The 24616-nt window shown below is 41.5% G+C and overlaps 1 protein-coding gene across 6 annotated transcripts in view; it reads right to left on the reverse strand.

Moving 5' to 3' along the window:
- Positions 1-246: 246 nt before the first annotated feature.
- Positions 247-24616, reverse strand: part of brsk1b (BR serine/threonine kinase 1b) — a 32351-nt gene continuing 7981 nt past the window's right edge. For 2 of the 6 annotated variants that reach the window (XM_044180309.1, XM_044180313.1), the window contains 15 exons: positions 23853-23886; positions 23691-23759; positions 19721-19867; positions 14663-14694; positions 13701-13865; positions 12724-12821; positions 12405-12555; positions 12254-12314; positions 10558-11170; positions 10135-10183; positions 7926-8049; positions 7749-7850; positions 7503-7611; positions 6158-6247; positions 247-6030 (listed from right to left, as the gene is read on the reverse strand). In XM_044180309.1, the coding sequence (XP_044036244.1) occupies positions 5813-6030; positions 6158-6247; positions 7503-7611; positions 7749-7850; positions 7926-8049; positions 10135-10183; positions 10558-11170; positions 12254-12314; positions 12405-12555; positions 12724-12821; positions 13701-13865; positions 14663-14694; positions 19721-19867; positions 23691-23759; positions 23853-23886 (2062 nt within the window). In that variant the 3' untranslated portion in view covers positions 247-5812. Of the gene's footprint in view, positions 6031-6157; positions 6248-7502; positions 7612-7748; positions 7851-7925; positions 8050-10134; positions 10184-10557; positions 11171-12253; positions 12556-12723; positions 12822-13700; positions 13866-14662; positions 14695-19720; positions 19868-23690; positions 23760-23852; positions 23887-24616 lie in introns of all 6 variants that reach the window. The other 4 variants (XR_006376100.1, XR_006376099.1, XM_044180311.1 and 1 more) reach the window with 4 other exon arrangements.

Consider the following 24616-nt stretch of genomic DNA (forward strand, 5'->3'; position numbering starts at 1 on the left):
TAATAATGACAACATAACGTTTATGAGTCATACGTGGAATGACCGATTGAAAAGAAAATGAATAAAAGCTTCAATCCCGGTCGGGCTAAGGACAGGTGAGTCGGTGGTTGCCCAGCAAGCTGCTCTTTTTTTAAATTGTAGGCTTCAACCAAAAGGCGGTGGGGTGCGCCTCGCGTTTTACAACCTGCAAAAAGCACTTACCGGATATTTTAATGAGCGTACCATGAAACAACACAAACACCTGCATATATTTCCATTGTTGTTTATTGGTCAGTATTTCTCACAGGCAATAATAATCATTGTCATAATAGTGCACTTTTCCTTTTTTGTAATTATACTACAGACATTTCTCTTCATAGTTGTCTCATCATCATCATCAACTGTGATTGCAGTTTTCTCGACCCACCCTCCCCCACACACCTCCTCCTCCTCTCTCTCTCTCTCTCTTGAGTTTTTTTCTGACAGGGGGTCATGGGTGGGGTGTGGCGGGGTGGGGGTGGTGGTGGAGGGGAATACGGGCGGGAGACAAGAGATTATAGTCGTACAATTCTAACTGCAGAAGAAGAATGAGCAATAATGATGAGAGGAAGAGTTGTACGGTGACTACAGTGTCGATAAAAGATAGTGAATGCTACATAGATATGGATGGCATACAATGGAGACAGAGACAGGCATACAGCGTATACAAATGTATACAGCATCTGCGTTGAAGTATACAGTGTATACAAGGGGGAGGAGGGGATGATTATATAAGGGGGTGAGATATGTGCAGTTGGGACAAGGATGGGCGTGGAGGATTAAAGAGATACAGTACAAAGAGGAGGAATGGGGGGGTGAAGAAAATGTAAAGTGAATGGGGATGGGGGCGGGGCAGTTAATGGAGGATTGAGGAGGGGTGAGATTTCTTTCAATAAGAGAGTTTTGCGAGCGCGGGAGTCGCCGAGGGTCTCGTGGTGTCTTTGAATGGAATTTGATGCAGTTTGCTCAGAGTAGAGCAAAACGCTGAGCAGCCTTTTTTTTTTGCCTTTCTTTCTGCTTTTGCTCTTCCCGCTTCTGTCCTTTAACTAGCTTCTTTCTTTCTTTCTGAAAGTGGATGTAAGGTGAACTTGACTCTGACCTTGTGTGTAAAAAAAAAAAAAAAAAGAAGAAGAAGAGACTATGACATAACACTCTCTTTTGTGTGTGTGAGTGTGTAGGTTTAAACCTCCCTGACCTTTGACCTTTCAGATGTGTTCGCACCTCACTGCTGGATTCCTCTAAGGGGGCCACGTTGAGCGCCAGGATGGGAAAAGAAAGCCTGTGATTACATGAGGAGGGAGGGGGGGGGGTCACACATTTAAATCTACTGTGAAACCAGCGCAGACTGAGACTGAAAATCTGTCTTGATTATGTCCATTGAGGGTGCTGTGCCACTTAAAAGTGCAGAACTGTCAAGGAGAACTGGGAAATAGTTTTTCCCAAAGCTTATATATATATATATATATTCTGGGATGTTGAATTACAATTGCTAACCACCTTTTCCAGGTTTCCAGGAATTTGTGAAAGACTAAAAAAGTACAGAACTGCAAATGAATGTTGTTCAGCTGTTTCAGTTATGTGTGCAGAGTGTGTGGAGAGATGTGTAATGGTTTCAGTGGAGTGCTGGTTTGCATGAATGAAGGGTTTCACAGGGCACGGATATGATAAGAAAATACATTTGTGTTTGCAGTAACTGTTCATGAATTTTTTTGCATTCTGAACAAGACTGAAAGTCTACAGCCACGCTAGCTGCTCTGTAAGGCTAGTGGTGGTTTGAGCTAAATGCCAACTTCGGCATGCTAACGTGCTCACAAAGACAATGCTAACATGCTGATGTTAAGCAGGTATAATGTCAATGCCATGTTCACCTTCTTAGTTTTACTTGTTAGCATGCTAACATTTGCTAGTTTGCTCTAAACACAAAGTTTTGCAGGTATTTGGTCATAAACCTAAGTATTGGACAAATTAGAATTTTGACCTGATGATGGCGCCAGATGACAAGTCAGGGGCTCACCATAGTCAGAATGATAGTATACATCATCTGAACAAAATTTGGTGCCAGTCCATGTGGTAGATGTTGATATATTTCAGTGGATGAGTGAAAACGTGACCAACTGGTGGCGCTAAATGAAAACTCAGAGGATCACCAAAGTCATTAGGGTTCATTCTGTGGGGATCGTGAGTGTCTGTAAAATTTCCTGGCAATCTATCCAGTGGTTGTTGAGATATTTCAGTCTGCACCGAAGTGGTGGATCAACCGACAAACCGGCATTGCCATCCATAGAGCCACGTCACTAGCCTGGCTAAAAAAGACTTCTAATTTGAAAGGCCTGTGTGTGTGTGTGTGTGTGTGTGTGTGTGTCTTTCGTACACACAGACATCTTTGAACTAAGTCTGTAACATTCCAGCAGCTTTGCATGCTGCTCTCTTTTGCCTCAGGTGCCGATAACCTGAATAACACCTGAATGAAGGAACACACTAAATGAACTGAACAAATGCCTGAAGGAGCGAATGACTCAGCACTGATGAATATCCGGTGGTTCGAGCCTTTTGTTCTAACGCAAAAAGTCCTCCACATGAAGCTTATCTCACTGTGTGTGTGTGTGTGTGTGTGTGTGGAATTTATGTCTAGCGTCGTAAAATGTGAACACCTATGGTAGCTAACAGTGAACATAAAAACTAAACACACAATATAAAGCTGGAAGGTACTTTTGCAGCATCAATTTTCAGAATGTTAAGGGAAAAAGGAGAGGAGTTGTTTTTCAGTTTTCTGAGGGAAAGCTGGTTTGCTCTGCAGTGTCAGACATCTTGAAAGTGGCATTTCGCTGTCTTCAACCAACCCCTGCTTTTCTGTTCATGAAATAACAAACATGTCACAAATAAATAAATAGATAAATACATTTTCAATAAATATATGGAACAAAAATATGTTTCCACTCTTGAAATCATTTCAAAAAAGTTTTTGACATTCACATGGTTAGCGCCGCACTCTATTTTGCTGGTGGCAAACACGTAAATATTTTTTAAAAACACACACACACACGCACACACACACACACACACACAGAGAGAAAGACCAGAGCAGAGTAGAAAGTAAAAAATAATAAAACAAGCAAAATTTCATTCTTAATGTGTGGCTTCATTTTTCCCCACCCCGCCCCCTCCAGGCAGTATGTGCGCAGAGTTTTTATGACAATAGACTCACCCCAGTCCTTTTTCTTCCTTGCTTTCCTTCTTATGAAAAGTACATTATTTGTTCATCTCCACCTCTCTGTCCTCCCTCCATCTCTCCTTTCAGAGAGGCAGAAAGGGCTGAGGCTTTAGTTGGGGCTTTGGCATCACCCTGCATCATTCTGCATCTATTGGCAAACAAAAAGGAACATAGGAAGGGTTTCGGTTGCCTAATTGTGGGTCTAAAAAGCTTAAACACTTGGTTGTCCTGTTTGACCAGCCTCTTTATTTTAATTCCACATTTCCATCATCATCCATCTTGTATTATCATCCATCTTCTATTACTGTAATTTCATGGAATTTAATTCTCCTCTCAGTTAAAGGACAGGTTTGGACTTTTTTCAAGTCTTTCATACAATATTCACATGTCCATATTTCATATTTACATTGAAAGAGTAATTGGTCGCTGTAGTCATTCCTCCTCTCCATACTGGCCGTGAAGTGATCCCTTCCTAAAGTGACTCCATTAAAAGAGATAGGAGACAAACTCCACAGTGAAAAAAAATTCTAAAATTCAGCTGAAGCTAATATGAGGATTTAGCAGTCTGAGTTAGCCAAATGAAATGGGTATCTTTGTCCTGGCCTGGAATTTCTGATAGTAACGATATCTCCCACTTGCTTAAAAGAACTACAGAAATGTCAACAGATTGCTGGCAACATAGCAGCAAAGCCAGAGTTGCTGGCAGTTATATCTGGGTAAAATCCACCATTAACACTAATGCTAATACTATAGATTCAGCTCATTTAAAAGCAGCTATACACAGTTTTTTTGTATCTGGTTTCACTTGTAAACAAGTGGCGGGCTTATTATTTTGTAGCTGGCGACTGTCAATCAACCGTCAAATCAGCTGTAGCTAGCTAGCTAATAAAGCTAATGTTAGCTCCACGAGCTGGTAGAAAACTCAGACTCAGACTGACTCGGTTTAAAATGAGAACCTGTAATATGCGCTTGCTATATACGTGGTATTGTGCTAAACGTACCAAAAAAAAGCTGAGTATCCATTCTACTACAGCCCTATATGCACACCACTTCAGCATGTTGAGAAATGCAAGGTTTGACAGGCCTGCCGTGCTTAGTTATGGCTGCTAAGCTATGATTCGACAACTGCTGTTTGGGGGAGGGGTTTAGCAAATGTTAGTTAGGCTAACTGAGACTGCTGAACCCTCATATTAGCGTCGGCTAATCTTTCACAGTGGAGTCGTACTTGGAAGGGATTGCTTCACGGCCGGTATCTACAGGAGGAAAAACTACAGCAATTAATAACTCTTTCAATGTACATATGGCATATGAATGTTGTCTTGAGAAAAAATCCTCACCTATCATTTAACAGAACTGACTTTCATTGTCGCCTCTATGTTAGCTTACGTTTTTGGCTACTAGTTTTTCTTTTGTCCTTACTTTGCTATCAAATAGATACCTGTTGCTAGCTATCCTCTGTTTTGTCTCCATCCATCTATTCATCTCCCTCTCTTCCAGTGGAAGTTTTCACTTGTGAGACATTCTACGTGTGGTGTGACTAGTGTCCTCAAAATGGGGCTAAATCTAACTGGCTATCCACTTTTTCTCCTCCGTTAAAGGCAATACGGTATCATAGCTTTATTAGTGTAATTCAGAAATAATTGTGGGACTCTCATACACTCAAGGAAAGGTTGCGTCTTGTCTGTCCTATTTTGATATTCACCTAGCTGTAGGGCTACATTATGTAGACCACATCAGATCCATTCTCCGTCATTTCTTCGTCTGTTCTCTTCTGCTCTCAGACTCTTTGAGTGTTAAAGTACAGCATTACGTTTGCTACAGATAAAATCCACTTTAACAATGAAGTCTAAATCAAGACTCTTCCCGTTATTCTTGTACCTTTCTCAAATGACATCCTCATTTTGGTGCTTTGCTTGAGAATACACATTTTGTCTTCATTTAGAAAGTGAGGAGAAGAGAGGAGAGCTGGCTTCCAGTCATGTGACTCATCATGTTTGGTCAGGTGGTGTCGAGGAGACATGATGATAAAGGTGAAAGGTGGCTGGTCAGAAAATGATAAAAGAGAAAGACTTAAAGGGGCTCCGTCATTGGCCAGTATCTTCCTGTGCCATTCTGACTGACTGATGGGAGGTTTCCTGTTGAACTACGTGTTGCTTGTGATTGGTCGGTGGGAATGTCATGTGCTTTCTTGATTCGTCGAAGCGGGTGAACTGTGTGTTTCCCTGGCTGTGAGCTTTTCCTGTATTTCTCTGGTAAGGTGGGACTTTTTGGACAGCCTGTATTCGGACTCGTCCCTCCGGGGTGAAGCTGCCCTTGAAGGCTGACTAGAGATCAGCTCAACCTGCCTCCGCCATCCCCACAAATATACATTTCTGCTAAAATCAGCCATTTGTGGGGAATTCTCCGTCATATCCCTAGATCAGCTTCAAGGAAAAACTTCCCCCTCCCCATTGCTTTGGAATAATGGTAGGAAGCAAGGCAGGGAGGAAGGAAATAGTGAAAGAAAAAATGTGGGAAGGATTGAGGGAAGGAAGAGAAAAAGGCCAGGCAGGTGACCCTCGCCTCTCTTCCACAACATTCTTTTCAGGGATGAGACTGCGTCCCGTTGGACGACGAGAGGAGTCTGGTCTTGTCTTTCCCCGACCCTCGCCTTTGTAAGACGGTCCCGCTGCTGCTCCCGCTTCCGCTCCCCCCGTCTGCCGCGCGCTCCTTCTCTCCCCGCTCGGATCCGCTTTCGGAACGCCGGGAGTTCTGACGCGAAGGAGTGCTGGGCTGGCGTGATAGCTGACCATTCTTCTCATCTGAGGGACAAGAGGTAAAATCAGGGAAAGATGTAATGAAACAAACAATTAAACAACTTGTACATATAGCGTGTGTGTGTGTGTGTGTGTGTGTGTGTGTGTGTGTGTGTGTGTGTGTGCTACTTACCAGCCAGTGCCTGCACAGAAGGCTGATCGTGACTACTCAGGAGCTGAGCCTGAATGGTTTCCACCACTCTCTTGAACCTGCGACTGGGACCTGAGAGGAGAGAGGATCAACTTGTCACTCATTTCAGGTTCCCCTGGCGGAGAGAGCATTTTAAAGTTTTTTTAAAGTCTGAAAGTGTGAAAATTGAAACTCCAATTTTAAATACCCAAACAGAAATTTAGCCTCAAGGATATACAATGAAAATATACACACTAAAACTGAAATGAGCATGAATTTGTAGACCAGAGACCATACTTTTAGCTTCATATTCCATATATTCCAGGATCTTTTTAAACCTGCAATAACTGATACGGCGAACGTGTTAGCAAACATTTGTTGCGTGTTTGTCACTAACCAGCAGACACAGAGCGACATTAGCATTAATTTGGAGTCGTGTTACTGTTCACCTGGCAAATGTAGGTCCAATATTCATTCTCTTTTAGCTCTGTTTTTGTCTCCTGAGGGAAATATCTGGCTCTTTAGCTGCTACATACTCCGCTATGTTCACAAGCTAGCTGCTAACTGGGTCTGGCTGCTGTTTGGTGCTGAGCAGGTAGCGTACAGTGGGTTTTTAGAGTTTTTTCACTGGAAACAGCTGCCTGCTGAAGCCGAAAATGCTACGAGACACTACGAGAGCAGTGAGAGTGAACCAAAACAGTAAAATTGTGGGCCTGACAGCTAAACAATGAGCTGAAACTCGCTGTGAAGCTCTGTAAAGCAGAGGGGAGCTGTAGATTCAGGTGATAATCCTCTGTAGGTTCATCACAATGTCATTTCATATATTATTATTATACAAATATTGATTATTGCCACTTTTATGGCCAAAGTGTAAAATTGTGAAAATACAAAGTCCAATTTTAAATCCCAAAAGAGAAATGGGGTAATTTAATCTCAAGCATATACATTTCGAAATATAGATTTAAGATGAAATGAGCATGAATTTAAACATCAATTCAAGACTCCATACTTTTAGCCTTATATTTACTAAATCTACAGCAAATTACCTTCATTTTAGTGTCACCACAATTTTTTAAATAGGTATCAAAGGCGTAGCCCCCCACCCTACACATTTTACACATTAAAGTCCTGTGAATACTTTTCCTGCAGTACACTACATTCTAAGAACATTAGTGTTATTTTGTGTATTCTGTGAGGTAAATGATCATGAATCGTTCATCCAGTTTAAACATCTCCTCTGTTGGTCAATGTTAAACTATCACATTACTAACTTTGTCTAAACATGTTTTAATGTGGCCTACCAACCGGCACTTAACATGTACGGCAGCCAGTAAACACATCCCCCTACCCGTTATTAGAGTGAAGGTGACGCTGTAGATGCCCATCTCTCTTCTTCCTTCCCTCTCTGTTCGTTCCCTCTCTCGCTCCCTCTCCCCCTCAGAGAAAGCAATGTCCACCTACAGGTTCATGACCAGGATTGTTGAATTAGTAAGGTTTGCTCACACACAAAGATTGTTAAAGTTGCATGCACTCTTAGAGCCTCTATGTGATTAGTATTAGTGCATTTCTTTCAGTCCAAAAAATTGAATAATACTTGGAACTTGACAGGCTTCTGGAAGACAGAGGGGCCGCCGGAGGACTTGTACTCTGCCCGGAAACTGTTTTGAGACACCACGCTGTGGCTGAGGGACGGGATCTGGAGAGGCAAAAGAACGCTCAGTGAGAAAGATAAACTCGTTGTCGAGGCTTATCTAAGCTCGATCGTACTCACAGAGAGAAAGGCATGGACGATGTCAGCCTTGATAGAGCTGAGCGGCTTGTCTTGAATCAAAACAAAGATCTGCTCCTCTTTCTCCAGGCTGATGAAGTTACCGAACCAGGACCTCTTTGCCAGTCTGCAAATAAGCGAGGGTATGATACATGACAGATTAGTTACATTCACACATTATGAGTACAAATTAACTAGCACACAAAATGAATTCAGGTTGGATATGTTATTTTTAACTGGCCTATAATGTCTGACACAGTGTTCAGTCAGAGGCACTGACGTCAAGGAATTTGGAACACATACATGAACATTACATCTTCTCTAAATAATTCCAGGAGGTGGGGGTGGTGGAGGGAACTGCAGCAAACAGCACAACAGAAAATAAATAGAGAAAGTGTCCACACAATATGCTGGAATGGATTTGACTGGGGGTCACTAGTCAGCTGGTAGCCAGTCAGCTGGCAAATGAGCCAGTGGTAATGAAGCACGAATAAAACAGCTGATAACAATCATTTAATGCTGATTTTTCTGACGTCAGTGCACTGAGTGAACTATTCTCCATTAATGTTAAATAGAAAACAGACTGCTAGAGGCAAGTTAGCGTGTTGTTTAGATCGACAACACATACAGGAGAGATACATTAAAATGGTAAAACTCCCAAGGCAAAGACTTAATTTAGCATATAATAGTACAGAACTAGGAGAAAGAGTTACTGAAGCCTATGCCTCTTGGTCTGCCAGTACAAGAGAACACAAAGAGACAATGACTGGTACTGGTAAATTTGCAGTAACTGATTTTTTTTGGCCACTTGGGTGCAGCGGAAACGAGTTGTTCTAGAAAACAATGTTAGCAAACAGTTGTCTATTCACACATCCAGCAGATATGGAGCAACATTAGCATTAATTTGGAGCTGTGTTTGAATTTGCAGGAACTGGCCTCCGTCGGTCTCGGAGGCCGTGTCCGGTCATGCTGCTTTAGTCTGAATCTGTGAGATAACCACGCCCCATTCATTTGAATATAACAGATGGAAATAAAAAGAGCTGGGGAATAAATGTGGCATTAGGAAATAAAAGTCCCATGAAATGAATAAAAGTAGTCCTTTTTAAAAGAAAAACCTATTTATTTATTTATAGAACGATATTGACATATTTATATATTTATATTTCCATTTATTTATATATTTATTGCCTCATTTATTTATTTCATAGCCATATTTATTTATGTATTTATTTAATATTGACTTATTACTAATTGACTTATTAGTTACTGATGTAGGTCTGCCTTGGTGAAACTCTTTTTCCCCCTCTCTTTATTGAACATTATAAACATACAGACATTCAGCTGGTAGAGATGGAATCTTGTACAATTCAAGATTCCAATGTGTGAAAAAAAGGGATATCAATCAAAGGAAATATAAAAAAGTAAACAAATGAAATAAAATATACAAAAATAAACATAATAAATAAACAATAACATCAATAAAAGTCAATATACCTTAATCAGGGGCCACAAAAAATTATTCTTTAAAATATAACAATGTGCAATCACTGTTCGTCATAAGGGTTAATACATTAATGTACAAATTGAATTTACCAGAAAAGTATTAAGGCTTGGGAAGGACTTTGAGAATCTTATACTACAAGTATAAGATTTGTAACTGTTTCTGGCTCAGCGCCACAAAAGGTGCATTTAATGTCAATAAATTTGGAAATGCCGTGGTGAAACTACAATGTTCCAAAGATGGACATGTCAGTCATGTTGATCATTTGTTTTTGTGAACGGCCAAATGGCGCATCTCTATATCTTTATCTCCTTTCCTTTCGTAAAGAATGGTCTAGTGTACCCTATAATAAAGGAGATAAGAAAGGAAGCAGTGAAGCACCTTTCCTTAGCATTTAGAGAATTCGCCCAGCTTTTATCATGGCTGCCATTTAGATACGTCTGGGTCATTTCGCTCAGTTAGGAACCTTCCTAAGCAAAACGACCACAACCATACACTGCTTTGTTTCGAAACAAGTTTCAAATTGAAACTGAAAGTTTTTCTCGACCCTGGAAACAGTAGTTAACAAAATCTCTGTTCTGGAGCTTGAAAGCATGAACGCTACTAAATGAACCTTGTGGTGAGATTGTTTTGTCAACTAATATATCAAACTGTTGATATTTTGTTTTGCAAATGGAGAAAAAAGACCAACTCAGACATGTGTGGACTTACTCTGGACTGGACTCCGGAGTCAAACTGGACATGTCCTCTGATGTGGGGACTAAAAAAAGAAAAACAGAGAGAGAAAGAGAGAGAAGAGAGTAGAAAAATGGAAAAGGGCAGTGAATCTTGATGACAGGCCCTAATTTAATTGCCCTAATTAGAGATTGTCACAGAATCAGACATTACTCAACACAGCCACAGGCTGCAGGCTGGGGCATGCTGTAATTTCTTGGTAATAATAGATTCTATCTTGGATGCGAATGCAGAGTAGGAGACCTCTGAAACTGTTAGCAGAGCATCAAGTTCACATAATGGAGAAAAACGTTACTTCATCCTACAGCTTTAGGATGTATTATCTCAACCAATCAGTGCAGAGGACCGACGCCATCATTATTCACTTTGTGTTTGTTTATATTTTTCAACTTCGCTCACCTTGCAGTTTGCGCCGATGGAAGCGCGGCGAGCCCAGGAGGTTGTTTTTGAACGAGTTGAGCCTTGTTCTCCAGTGGCCGGAGCTTGAGGCGGCCAGACCGCCACTGCCGCCTGGGCTGGAGGGCGGGGTCAGCGACAGCGAGGCCCCGCCGGCTCCGTCCGCTCTGGAGGAAGAAGACGAGGAGGAAGAGGAGGGAGGGGTGGTGGAGGAAGGGTGTTGGATTTGGTGCAAAGGTGTGCCCAGTGGGGTGGGCAGCGGTGAGCCCTGCGGCGTGACCTGCGACACAGGAGGAGGGGTGGCAGAGGTGTTAGAGGATGAGTGGACGTTCTTGGACTTGAAGACAGACGGAGAAGGGAAGTTGAAGAAGCGTGGGATGGGGGAGAGGAGTGGGGAGGGGGACGGGGAAGGGGAGCGTGGAGTCTGGAGAGGGAGGGACTTCATGGAGTGGAGCGGGGGCCGGTCAGTGGGGCCCTTTGAGGGCAGGGTCTGGGTTTTTGGGTCAGGCGCTGGGCGGGTAGGCCGAGAGGTGGTGGCACTTCCTGGTTTGGGGTCTTTGGAGGAGGAAGCGGAGGTGGGGGTGACTTCTGGGTGGCTGAAAGTGAAGACCGGGCTCTGATGGGCAGACAGAGAGAGATGGGGAGAAGGAGAGAAAGAGGAATGGACAGATGAGAGAGAGCAATGGTCATGAATTATGATTCATGGAAACGATTCTTCAACAAGCCTCGATCAGATGCAGCAAATGGAAGATGGATTTGTGTGTTTATGTGTGTGTTTTAGTCCCTTTCTGTCGATGTCATCATGTGCACACAGACTTTTGAGTGTCTATAAAATGGGAATGTGTATGACTGAGAATGTGACTGTATGGTGGAAAGGCATGGCTAGCAGTGACAGTCTGAGAAAGAGTTATCAGAGAAAAAAACATCACAGGACATTTGGTTTTGATGGCAAAAACTGATATTTATATACTGAAGCTGATGATAATACATGTATGTTTACTATATACTGTGTGTTCAATGGGAAAAGACTGGAAAGACAGATACGGCAACTTTCTGATACATCTGACATCTAAAACAGTTTTTAGTCCACAACACACATCACTGCAGAGAGCTAACAAAGACTGATTGACTGACTGATTGCAACTGATAAACAAACACTATGTTACTTTCAGGAACCTGTATAAATATCCAAATTATTGCAAGTTAAAGGTTGAGGCTGGAATTATTCTACATTTTTATTCTTGTCAACAATTACTAAGAAAAGACCAAAACCAATGTATTAGATTGTCTCTCAGTGCTACCCGACTTCGCTACTCTGCCTTTGGCACTTAGCCCCAAGCCCACTGGTCCCTATTAAAGATGTACATGTTTAAAAGCTGGTCACATATATGTAGTTTCAGGGCTTAGTATTTCCGTAAAACAACTGGGCACTGTAGTTTTTATCAAACATTACTCAAACAGGAGGAAATATTGCATTTATTAGGGACTATTTGCAGATGCGGATGAATACACATTTTGTGATCACCATCTTACTCAATTATATTACTATATTACAAACTTTTAATTTGCTTTGGAGTTGAACTCCAGACAGCAGGTCAAACCCTGCTGATTATGAATACTAAGGCAGCTAGGTCAGAGGCAATGAATAGTTCTATACCATAGTTAAAGAGAGTAGTACAGAACAGAGTAAAGTTCTTACCCTGGGACTGCTGAGGGGACTGGAGGACAGACCTGTGGACGCTCCGCTCACTGAACGAGACCTTTTGAAGACAGCAACAAACAACATTGAGGTGGATGGGACTTTTAGGTGCAACAATGAAAAGCTATTCCATGTCAGTGCTGGTTCGTACCTCTGGCTGTGTGCATTAGTGTCCAGGGCCCTGCGAGGTGGGGTGGGAGACCCCTGTTCTGTGACGCTGAGGACCTCCAGGCTCTTCCTCTCTGGACGACAGCGGCCATGACGTGTCAGCATGGGAGAGTCCACACGCTTCCTGGGTGGGTCTTGGAGGACAAAAATATTAGTGAAAAAATGGAAAAGTCTAATTTTTTTTACATCTTTTTCAAAATTCTCGTTACAATTTTTGGTGAACTTTTCAATGGTAAAAGCACAGTTCAGAGAAAAAAAAACGACATTTGCTTTCATCAATTAAGCTTTTGTCTTGTTCTCACCTATGTCATTTCTGGGTGGTAGATCCTCGTCTTCACAGCTGGGGTATCGCTCCTTCCTGTCCAACAGGAGGTAGTAGATCATCTTCTCCTGGTTCTCCCTGCAGAAAAAGATGCAGAGAGACACAGAAACCAAAGGTCAGAAATAGAGGAGATAGAAAGATAGCTTTAAGCTGAGTCGGAGAAAAAGTAAGAGAACAAAGGAGAAGACAGAGGTTTGTCAGGTTCGTCACAAATCTTCGGACAACTACAGCTTCACATGTAAATAACTGCAGAAAATTGTAACTGATGAAAGTGATATTTGATAAATTGCTTCTAAATATGGTGAATGCGACACACAGAGTTAAAAAGTCAGCTCAGTTGACATTTTTGTCAATACAAAAACGGTTTGTTAATACAAAAACATTGATTAGTGCAGCTTTAATATAAATGCTTCATGTTTGCTAGCTTATCTTTTTGAAGAGGACTGCACTGCTACTGCTGTTGCATTGTGGGCAGTGAGAAGCCACACCAGTTTGGAAGAGACGGGGAACGCAAGGGATGGGTGGAGGGAGAGATAACAGAGGCAATGTTGACATTGTTGCTCTTGTTTCTGCCATGCTAGGCAGATTAGTGACGTAAGTAATTGACTGGCCACAATGAGACAAAAAAGACAATGAGAGAGAGAGAGACATTGTGAGAGAACAAAAATTGTGTGGGCCTCTGTGAGACTTGACATGTCTGCTCTCTTTGTTTAATGATTGCATATGCCTTTGGATCAACAGGTGCAGTGGAGACGCCGGCTTGTGTTTAGCGTGCTCTCATTTGTTTATTAATATTTATTATGCAGTTGGAAATAAAGCAAATTTATAAAACTGTTTGATTGATGTTTGAGTTCTTCTTGTCATATATTCCAGAATATTTACTCCTCAACAGTGGCGCACATTGATGCACTGCCGTCTCTTCAAAGTGGAAATGTTTGATGGGTTATATTTACTCACTCCTCACTTGTAAGGTCCTGTGTGAGTTTGACCCGGTCTCTGAAGCACCCTAAGGAGTACATGCTTTCCAGGACGTCAGGGTCCAGCTCTGTTAAGGACAGGATCCTCTTCAAACACACCCGGCGAGGGGGCGGCTGCTCTGGGCAAGGCTCATTACGACCACCCCTGACAGGAAAAAGTCAGTGTGTAGTTAAAGCGTGTGCAATTACAAACATCTCAAAGTTTACAGCAAGCACTGATAGACAATGAGGTCCAACATTACACAGGTTTAATGTCAACTGAGGGAGAACTTTTCACAGTCCATTTCACAGTGACATTATTGTGTGGTATGATTCCCAACAAAAGTAGGGTAGAGATAGAGATTTCGGCCATGGTGCAGTACCTTACACTGCTTCCTGCATTTTTCTTCCTAAACGTTTTTAGGATTTCTAGGGAAACTTTTTAAACTCGCCATTTTTAACATGGCCATATCAGCCCATAATTTGCCTATGAGCATCGTCATTATAGTACAAATATCCTGGTCTGAGCATTGGCTTTTCAAAATACAATTTAAGATGGTAACTGCAAACCGAGGTTGTTATTTCACAAAGCAATGCAGGTAGAATTTATGGATTAACAAAGGGCTTTTAACTATATGTTTACCTTTAGTAAAAATGGAAATGCTAGGATAAACCACCAATTAAAACTTAACACTTAGCATTATAGCTGATGATCAGAGTTGGTATGAGGAACTTTGAAAGCTAACCTATCCTGTGATGTGGTAATATGATCGTTCACTTTGAACTCAAAACGGGGTTGAAATTAACAAAAGGAAATAGAGAATTTTACTCTTGCTTTGAAATTGTTATAACGTTGCTGATAACAGTTGGAGCATTTTGAGGTAATTATGAAATGTAAAAAGGAAGGTGTGAGTAGGGGGAAAAGGTAACAAGAAAAATAGGAAGAAAAATGTATGTACTTACTGGTACCAGGGGTGTTTCTGTATTGCTTCCAGCTGTAATCAACAAAAATATAAGACAATATTCAATTCTGACAATAATATTAAACTGAAGGCAGGATTCTGTGTCCTGACTCAAAACAGTATTTTTGCTCATAATGCTAGATTTAGCTGCTGTTTTGCACAGTGATGGTCAGAATGTAACAAATGTGTTTCAGGAATTAGCCTGTCTCAATGTGTTCCTATGAACTTTCTCTATGAACCATGCACCCTGATTTTGTTTATCACATGGTCCAGACTGAAATAGCTCAACAAATACTGAATGAATCCCCATAAAATTTGATGCAAACATTCATGGCCTCCACAGGATGGAAGTGTAATACTTGAACTTTTCGTCTACTTTGTGTTTAGTTCTAATTAGCAAATGTTAGCATGCTAACATGCTAAAATAAGATGGTGAACATGGTAAACATTACACCTGCTAAACATAGGCATGTTAGCGTTTTCAGTGTGAGCATGTTAGCATACTGATGTTAGCATTTAGCCCAAATGCAGCCTCACAGAGCGTGGCTGTAGACTCTTTTCTACTCGTCTAAAGTTTCCCTGCAGTCCAGTCCTAAATCCCCTACTACATAATATATTCTGCAGAAGTCCCCTCTCTGCATTAGGACTGCATACAGTGGTAGCCATCGCATCAATACTGCACAGTATCTCTTGGGCTTGGGAGTAATGGAGCAGCTGCAGTTCTGCAAGCATGTAAAAAGTCAAAAGTGGGCCTGCTGTGAACACTGTATTTGTGCATCTGCAGAGAGGAAACTAGCAAGCAGCTGCATGCAGTGAGAGCTTTGCATTTGTTATCTTGCTCATAAAGCACTGTGTGCAGCACAGTGAGACACTCCAGCATTCCTGTTTCCTGATATGATGTGAATATGATGAAAAAGGGCAAAAATTACAGACGTGTGGATTCATTTTCTAATGTTCTGCTTGCTAGCTACTGATTGGTGGAGTGGTGTGTGGTTTCCATGGAAGCAACTAGCAGATAGACAGAGACAAAGAGACAGTCTGACCTGGTTTCAGGCTCTATTAATCAACAGCTCATCAGACGAAGCAGCAGCTTTGATTAAATTTGCTCTGTTGTAGCTGAATGACTAACTGACCAGGCTTTGTCTTTCTCTTTCTTTTTATTTTACAGCATCATTTGGACCACATTATCACAGTTGTCTCCGTCTTTCTGCCTCCGAAGCATGAATTCATTTCCACCCCACATGCCTGCTTTATCCCAGCTTCAATTTATAACCTGAGTGCAGTGGAATTTCCTCTAGCAGTCCATTCACTCAGTCATCCATTCACATACCCTCTCCCCTCCGTCTCGCTCTGAACTGCCAGTCTCTTTTCAAGCCTTGCTTTCAGGAGGGAAAGCTGGCATTTAGGTGAAAAGGAAGAGAGGTCCTCATCTATTTCACCCTCAGTGCCTACATCCTTCTTTACAGCCACTGATGAAGCCACTTGATACGTCCATTCATTCATATTGTACATACATGCACACACACACACACACACACACACATATATATATATATATATATATATGCCTCTCTTATACATCTTGGTTTCCACGAGTCTCCAAATAAACTTATAACTTGCCTTTGAGGACAGAAATATAAATTCAGAGCAGTCCTGTCATCGCTGACTCTGCCCCTGCCTTTCAGCAGTCCCTTAGGTCTTCTGCTCTGTTCTTTCCACCTTCCTTCACCTTCATCTCCCTCCTTCTGCTCTCGTGTCAGGGTCAGTTTCTGTCACATTCTGAAGCAACGCCTGCGGCTAGGTCTTTTCTTTCCTTCCTCCCTCCTAAATGTTTGGTCCATGCTTCATGTGCTGTATAAACTGATGTGGTGCAATGTGTGGCAACAATTGGCTGTTTGCTAAGCCCCGCCTTCTTTAGTTACTGTTGCTGCTTCCTGTTAAAGTTGGGGTACGCGATTCTGGAGAAATCCAGTACAATGGCAAATACCACGATATAGAGCGAACAACGACACAGTAAGTAATGTAACTAACGTTAGCTAGGTTGTGGGTTAGCAAACTGTCCCTACTGTTGCTGCTGTGAAGCTAACAGCCAGAGAGGACGAGACGGTTTCCCAGAGCCAACACAGCAGCTCCAGACAGCGATACTCACAACTCTCCTGCTACTATAGCTAACGTCACAGTAACAGCATATCTTGGAAAACTTGTAAGTAAGATGAATGTCCGTGGGCAAGTCATTTAACGTTACCTGACGCACAAATCATGGCTGGAATAGTGTTGTGTGGCTCGGTCCAGGTACTATGTTTGTTTAGCAGAGCCAGGGCTGTGTACAAAAACCAGATTATTTTTTTTTTCAGCGCACACACAGAACGAACAGCTAGCGGACCGTGAGGAGATATTCGCTGAATCTGACAGAAAGACGTGTTTTGGATTAGAATCGCATACCCCACCTTTAACCTCTCCATTCATATGCAGTTAAGAATGATAACCGAGGCAGATTTACCATTCAAAATGCTTACTAAACAATACCTTTATTTCAAACAGTGGCAGTCAAAAGCAGGCTTCTCATTTCTAGACGGCAACCAATGATTTTGCTGGCTGAAATGACAGCTATCGCTGACAGATTTTATCAGCTGTAGCTAGCTAGCTAATTAGGCTAACATTATCTATATGAGTTGGTTGAAAACGCTGTCCCCGGAAACTTTTTATTGCTTCCAGCTGACTAATTTTAAAACGAGAACTCTTTGAAAGGGGAATATGAACTTGGTGGTTACGTACATGATATCTGCTAAAAGATGAGGCTAAAGCTATGTGTTCCAGGCAAAAACTCAACATCCTCACCAGTTGATGATCCATGTAGAAGACATGGAAATAAAGAAACAGCACTGTTCTTGTACTGCAGTGTGGAGTTAGTTAGTCCTAGTAATGATAAGTATACTGTATACTTTCACTTTTAACATTAAAAAGGCCTTTAGGGTGATGACTAATTGATGTGTTTGGCAAAGGTACCATGGGATAATGTTGCTTGGGTTTGCTGGATTGTAAACTTTCCCAAATCCAATAAAGAGCAGGACAGAGCTGCTAATGTTTAGAACTGGTTCAGCCGAAGGGCAGCGCTACAGGAACCACTATTTGAGGGAAAACAGACTTTGACACAATGGCTTCCCCACAGTGAAGAAATACTATACAGCTGATGCGCTAGTCGTGAATGTGTTTTTTTTTTCTTAACCTGTAACACCACAAACTAATTAATGATATCCTCCTTGGCGTAGGAAGTAGCGCTCGGTTACTACTATAGGTAGACAGACATGCTAACGTTTGCAGCTATGTTAGAGCAGAAGAACACACTGTTTAATCCATTCTTTGCTCTTGTGCTTTTGAGTTTTTGGTTTTGGAAAGGCAAAAAAAAAAAAAAAAAAAGACACAGCCTTCCGAACCGATGGGCAAATTCACATGGAATCGAATGGATTGCGGCCACTGATAGCACCATGAATTGCGCATAACTTGCAACCGCTATCAGCCCCGTCTCAAGGTCCGATTCACAAAAAATACTGCGCTAGTGATATTTCAGCGTAAACACGCCCATAAAGTTTTGCAGCTGAGTGCAATTTGCCAGTGTTTTGCGTCTGACATGGTTAAGCAACGTTTGAGTCAAAAATGTTAGAAATGCAGTTGCAAGAACAACACTTTTCACTCCTATCTTACAATGTTTGATTTGAAAGAGAGCTTTCATTCGGTTCGACATGTGGGATGTCTCTCGTTTTTCTCTGTTTCACTCTGTATTGAGTGTTTTGTCAGAGTGATTGTTATTTGGGGGCTTTAACTGTGCGCTCTCCCTCATTCCTCTGGGCTCATGGAGAGCTGTTTTCTCTCCTACGCTGCTCTCTGCTGGACTGTTACAGTGCGTAACCATCGTCTCTGTTTCTCACAGCAGCAGGTTTTATGTTGTTTTACAGTTTCATTCCCTCATGGTGAATATCAGGTAGCCTATTGTACTGTCTGTGCAGTCTGCGTGCATATGATGTACTGTGATGCGCTATTGCTGTGTCTGGCTACAATCACTGCTGCCACGATCGCTGGAAAGTCTCGGCGTGACACCCCTTATAAATGCACTTCAGTTACCACCAACTCTCTGAAGACGCTAATAATTTTCACTCTAACTGATTAGCGCTGGTGCTTGTGAATTAGACCTTTTTTGCAATGAGGCTCATTTGCATAGAAGGGACCAATTTTGCATTTATAACATTTTGCAAATGTATGCATTGCACCGGAGCACCGAGACGCTATTTGCTTAGCAGCGCAGTTAGGGTTGCAGTTCACCCTTTGCGGGTGCTTTGAGAATTACACGTTTCTTTTTGTCTTATTTGTGCAGGTTTAGCGAACACTAAAGCCACGCAATCCTTCTGTGAATTTGCCCCCAAGGTGTGGCTCTTACAACAGCCCCCTGCAAACCTTTCAACATGGGGAGAAATCCAAAGCTTGACAGGCCTGTACGGTTGCTAAGCTATGATTGGACAATAGCTATTTCAGTGGAGGGGTTTAGCGAACGGTCAATTATATTCATCATAGCCACAAGATGTGCACCAAGAGAAATATACCTTCAGTAAATATGCTTGAGTAAACTTTTTGACTTGCTTAGTCATGTTTATATGTCACACCTCCTTTCCTCTCCTCCCAGTGACTGACATGGGCTGAAACAATGCCCTCAACATTAAAGATTTTTGGGCGGACAGTGATTTTGATAGATTTTTGCCAATGTGCTCTATGACCTATCTCACCAGTGCACTGCAGTGTATATTTATACTACGGTATTTGAAGAAATGTGTATCTCATCTGGTTCGAAAAAGGAGTTCTCATATTTTTGTTCCATGATTGAGCAAAAACATGATTCCGGAGAGAACCCTCTTTGACTCCAAAATGATGTTTCAGCTTTCTATTTTCAAGCTCCATCTGTAGTTACATATATACATCGCTACAATAAAATTCAAAGTACATTGCCATTAGGTAGTGTATGTGTCTTTTTCTTCTCCCTGGATATGCCCCATTGTCCCTCCCTCCTCACCGTGAGTCTCTTGTCAGCATTGACTTCTATCATTCCTTTAAGCAAAGCTTGGCAGTCAGGAGGTATAAAGTGGGGCATGTGGAATACCCCGCTCTTCACTTTCTCTAGAAGCTGCCGCAGGTTATCATGGTCAAAGGGCAAGGCACCCTGGGAAGGGATGGGAGAGGATGGGGAGAGACAGAAAGAAGATAAAATAGAAGAGGATTAAGAAGAGATACAAAGAGACACTCATTTATGCAAGTAGAACCATGTGATAGCTGTGGTTGGTTGTTTTGTGTGTCAATCAAAAATTCTGTCACACTCAAAATAGTTAAAAGGAACACTAGCAGCCGGTTATCTTAGCTTAGAGGATAAAAATAGTGGGAAACAGCTAGCCTGGCTCTGTTCAAAGGTAATGAAAATAGTGGGAAACAATAATTAACATGTTATATCTTGTTTGTTTAATCCGTACAATTGCTTAAGCATTTGTTCTACGTTTATGAATTAAACAAACAAGATACATTGTGTTAATAAGTGAGCTTTAGAGGTGCTGGTAGGAGGAATATTTTTTTTATCTTTGTCGATCTATTCCTTTAACCTTCCTGTTGTCCATGGGTCAAATTTGACCTGTTTTCAAATGTTTTTATATCAGAAATATGGGGTTCTTTCATCTAATTGCCATAAAAATAACATGGATGGTTCCATACTACGCTCTTATATAAAAAAATAACGATCACTATTTGACTATTTCAATTGTGGGTGTTTTATTCAAATTTATAGCATCTGTGGTCTTCCCAGGTCAAATATGACCCACCAGTAGGTGGTGTAATGGGGTAATGGGTCACACTATTGTGCTTTTCAGGAGATGAACACAAGCACGTGTGCACACACACACACACACACACAACTTCAAAGCTACAGGTGTGTAAATCTGATTTCATCACAACCTTACATTGGGACCAGAGCTTCAAGACAACACACACACACACACATATACACTGTCCTCTCGGTTGGGTCGTCTACTTTTGGGTCTTCAGAAGGCTGTGGAGGCCAATCTGCGATCCACAGACTTTGGTGCAGTGTGGGCAGGAGAGAGTGGTGGTGGGTGGTGGTGGTTGACCCTTTTTTCTCTCTCCTTACAGTGCTGTCGCTTTGTCTCTGCGGAATGGTGGAGTTCCATTTCATGACATGCAGCTCCTTCCTACACGGATTTCTTCCAGGAGCGCCTGTCCAGTGCAATGTGCTTGCAGTTGCTTGATGTGATGTGGAATTTCTTCCGACTGGTCTTGATATTGTCTTTGAAATGTTTGCTTTTGCTCGCCGGACAACCCGCTCTACCTCTAAGCCGCAGCCAGTCATGTTGGCTTCCTCCAGAATGCTGATGTTGGTGCATCTGTCCTCCCGGCTGATCTTCAGAATCTTTCGTAAGGATCTTTGGTAGTGTTGTTCCAGGGCTCTCAGGTGTCTGCTGGTCCATGACTCAGCGCCAGACAGCAGGGTGGAGAGGACAACGGCTCGGTAGACCAGGAGTTTTGTATAGGGCCTTTAGGTCTCGGTCTTCAAAGACTCTTTTCCTGAGTCTGGCGTAGGCTCCATTGGCACAACTCAGGCGATGGTTGACCTCAGAGTCGATGTCAGGTTTTGAGGAAAGAAGGCTGCCAAGTTAGGGGAAGTGGTCAACATTTTCAAGAGTGGTGTTGTCCACTTCTATGGTGGGCTGGGAAGATGTCTGGTTGGGTGGAAGATGATGTAGGACTTGGGTCTTCTTGATGTTTAAGGCTAGGCCAAGGGCTCTGTATGCCTTGGAAAGGCATTCAGGAAGCCCTGGAGGTCTTCTGTGGAGTGTGCTGCGATGGCGACTGAAGCTCCGTGATGGTGGTGTTGCTGACTGGGGTTGGGAACCGAAATTCGGTTCCAAATTAGAACCAAATCCAAAATGCCAAGAATCGGGTACCCATAAAAAAATTAGAATTTCGGTTCTGATTATCGGTCCCAAAACGCGTTAACCCTTTATTATTGCAAACACAGGCTACATATCTGCAAGTACGTGGCTATCTGCCAGGACCTTTTCTACGTCACTCATCAACGCAACAGCGTCAGTTTCCTGTGTCGTGATTGGCTGTGGGGCGGGAGCTAGCGATGAGCGGGTGGTTGAGCAAGGAGGGTGAGCGAGCGGCAGCGACTAGGAGCTCAGAGGAAAGTGAGTGAGAAAAAGAAGATGAGAAATGTAACGTGAGTGACAAGAGATTTTACGGTGTAAATTAAGTTTACAAGTTATGACACTTATGAAACTACAGTGTGTTGAGACTGCAGACCAGTGAAAAGCCAGGTGTGTGCACTGTGAGTAGCTCAGTAAATATCAATGCAGTAGCTGATATTGTGTAGTTAGGGTTGCTTTAAGGTATTTATGGCTAAACAAAAAGTAGACTACATTAAATTATAGTAACAAAAGAAGGTTAAAGGGAGATTCATAATATTAATTTATATGAATACAAATTTGTTTATATAGACTGCTATTTTCTTGGTTTACTGTTATTTTTTCTGGATATTATTATTTTCCTCTTTAGTTAATACATCTTGAGTTCATTTGTGGGGACATAGTTGTTCTGTGATTTCTGTTAGGGATAAACATAACCACAGTGAAGTCACAAAAATAAGGGAGTAATTATTTATTGATCATTGTGAAGTTATTGATCATTAATATTAAAATAATTATTAATTCCTACACAGGAATAAGGGTTTAACTAAATCAAACTAGGGAATTAAGTTTACGAACACAGGGTGCTACCTACAGGGAAAGGTACAGAAAGCGCTACACAAAATGTAACATAACATAATAAGAATCTAAACATTTGACCTCTTTTTTACCATATTGGAATCGAAACTGGGAATCTATAAGAACCAGTATTGATAAACAGAATCGAAATGAGAATCGATAAAATTCAAACAATAACCAACCCTACTGCTGACTTTGCTCTTGGCCTTAGACCTGTTAAGGTTGAAGAGCCTTCTGTACAGGATTGGGATCCCCTGTGGCAATGAGGTGGAGTATGGCAGCGATGAAGATGCTCAGTGACCCCCATTTCCACAGTGAAGGGTTCAGACTCAGTTGTTGTTGAGCACTGTGACTGACATACCGTCACGTAAAAGCCTCAATATTCTGTGCGTCAATGTGGTACAGAAGCTCTGGTCCACCTTCCTTTTAGATCTCAGTTGGGATCCTATCTGGACTGGCATCCTTGTTGTTCTTAAGGCTCCTGATGGCATCTTGGGAATATCCTGGCTAATTTTTGACATATACCAGTCTGTGATAATCCAAAATAACTCAGAATTTCTGCTTATTTTACTCAAAAATTAGTGGTATAATTTCATGTAAATGAGGTTTATTCACCATAAATGCCAAAAAGTGTAAAACTTGTGGTAATGAGTTGAAATGAAGTTGGCTAAAAAGGTATAACACATAATGAGGTGATAATTTATACTTGTAGTTAAATACAGCTATGTCTTTATGTTGTGTTTCTCACAAAACGCATTGTATTTACATTTAAGGCTTCACAAATGTGTTTTGTTTTTTTTTTTACATCCATGTTTACTAGCGGTCTTTGCTTTTGGTGGCACATTGCTACATTTCTTGGCAAGTTACATTTCTTGGCAGGTTACCGTCACCAACTGTCAATCAGTGTAAAGCCATCAGCAGTCATGTCACCCACGTGCTTGTGCATCCTACTACCTTACTAGTAGAGCACAAGATGTAAACAAAATGGTGACAAGCTCATCACAACATTGCTCCACTAGTGGTGAAAAACATAACAGGGTACCTTAAGATTGAATACTGATACTGAGAGAATACTGTGTATGAGGTTCAATATAATATTGTTCTACATGAGCTGGATAGTGGGAGTCAAAGGGTCGAGAGAAAAAGACAAGCAACTAAATACTGAAAGAAAAAAATACAAGAAAATAGAATAGAATATAAGAAGGACCTCCTTACCACAAGAAGAGCAAAGAGGATGACTCCACAACTCCAAACATCTGCCCTGCGACCATCGTACTTCTCCCCCTGAAAAACAAATGCAAGGACAGGGTAGCATTAGACACACACACACACACACACACACACACACACACACACACTGAGAGGGAAGTAACTTACCCTTATGACCTCTGGGCAAGCATAATGTGGGGATCTATAAATAAAGAAAAGAAAACGATTAAATAATTTAACCCAATACAACCATACACACAGATAAAGGAAGCACTGAGCTCGTTTATCCATGGAATAGAGTGAATAGATGAATCCAGGCGAAAGCGACAATCCCTTACTAATTTTATCTGTTAAATCCACGTTCGTCCTGATGGGCAGGTGGTTTAAAAATGTTTAAGCTTTTAATGAAGAAAGCCATCGATTATGAAAAAAGAAGCAGAATACAATGCTCTATTCTGCTTCTTTTTTCATAATCGATGGCTGTGGATGTTCCTAATGTCCACATTTTACCAATTACTTGCATCTTAAAGTCATTTAAATACTAATATCAGATATCACTTGGCCAACTCGCACATTGTGAGATTAAAATGAACACAGCTATCTAATAGAGTTCTAAAAAACATGAATGCCACACCTCGTACACGATAACTAACATTTTAGGAGCATACATATTATCTTTGTAGTTCATTTACAATACAGTACAGTAAAAACTAAAGATAATCAAAGATAATATTTAAACAGGTAGAAGAGCCTTACAAGTCGCACGTATAAAATTACAACTGAGTCTGTTGAGATGCCTGAAGTGTCAACTACAATCCTGGGAATTTTTGTTGATGAGAGTTTGAATTGGAGAGAACAAACTGACTTTTTTCTGGTTAGCAGAAAAATTAATAAATCTACTGGTATAATAAGGAGGGTTAGTCATCTTGTAA

The sequence above is a fragment of the Siniperca chuatsi genome, linkage group LG21, assembly GCF_020085105.1.
Source record: "Siniperca chuatsi isolate FFG_IHB_CAS linkage group LG21, ASM2008510v1, whole genome shotgun sequence".
In the NCBI taxonomy this organism is placed as follows: Eukaryota; Metazoa; Chordata; class Actinopteri; order Centrarchiformes; family Sinipercidae; genus Siniperca; species Siniperca chuatsi.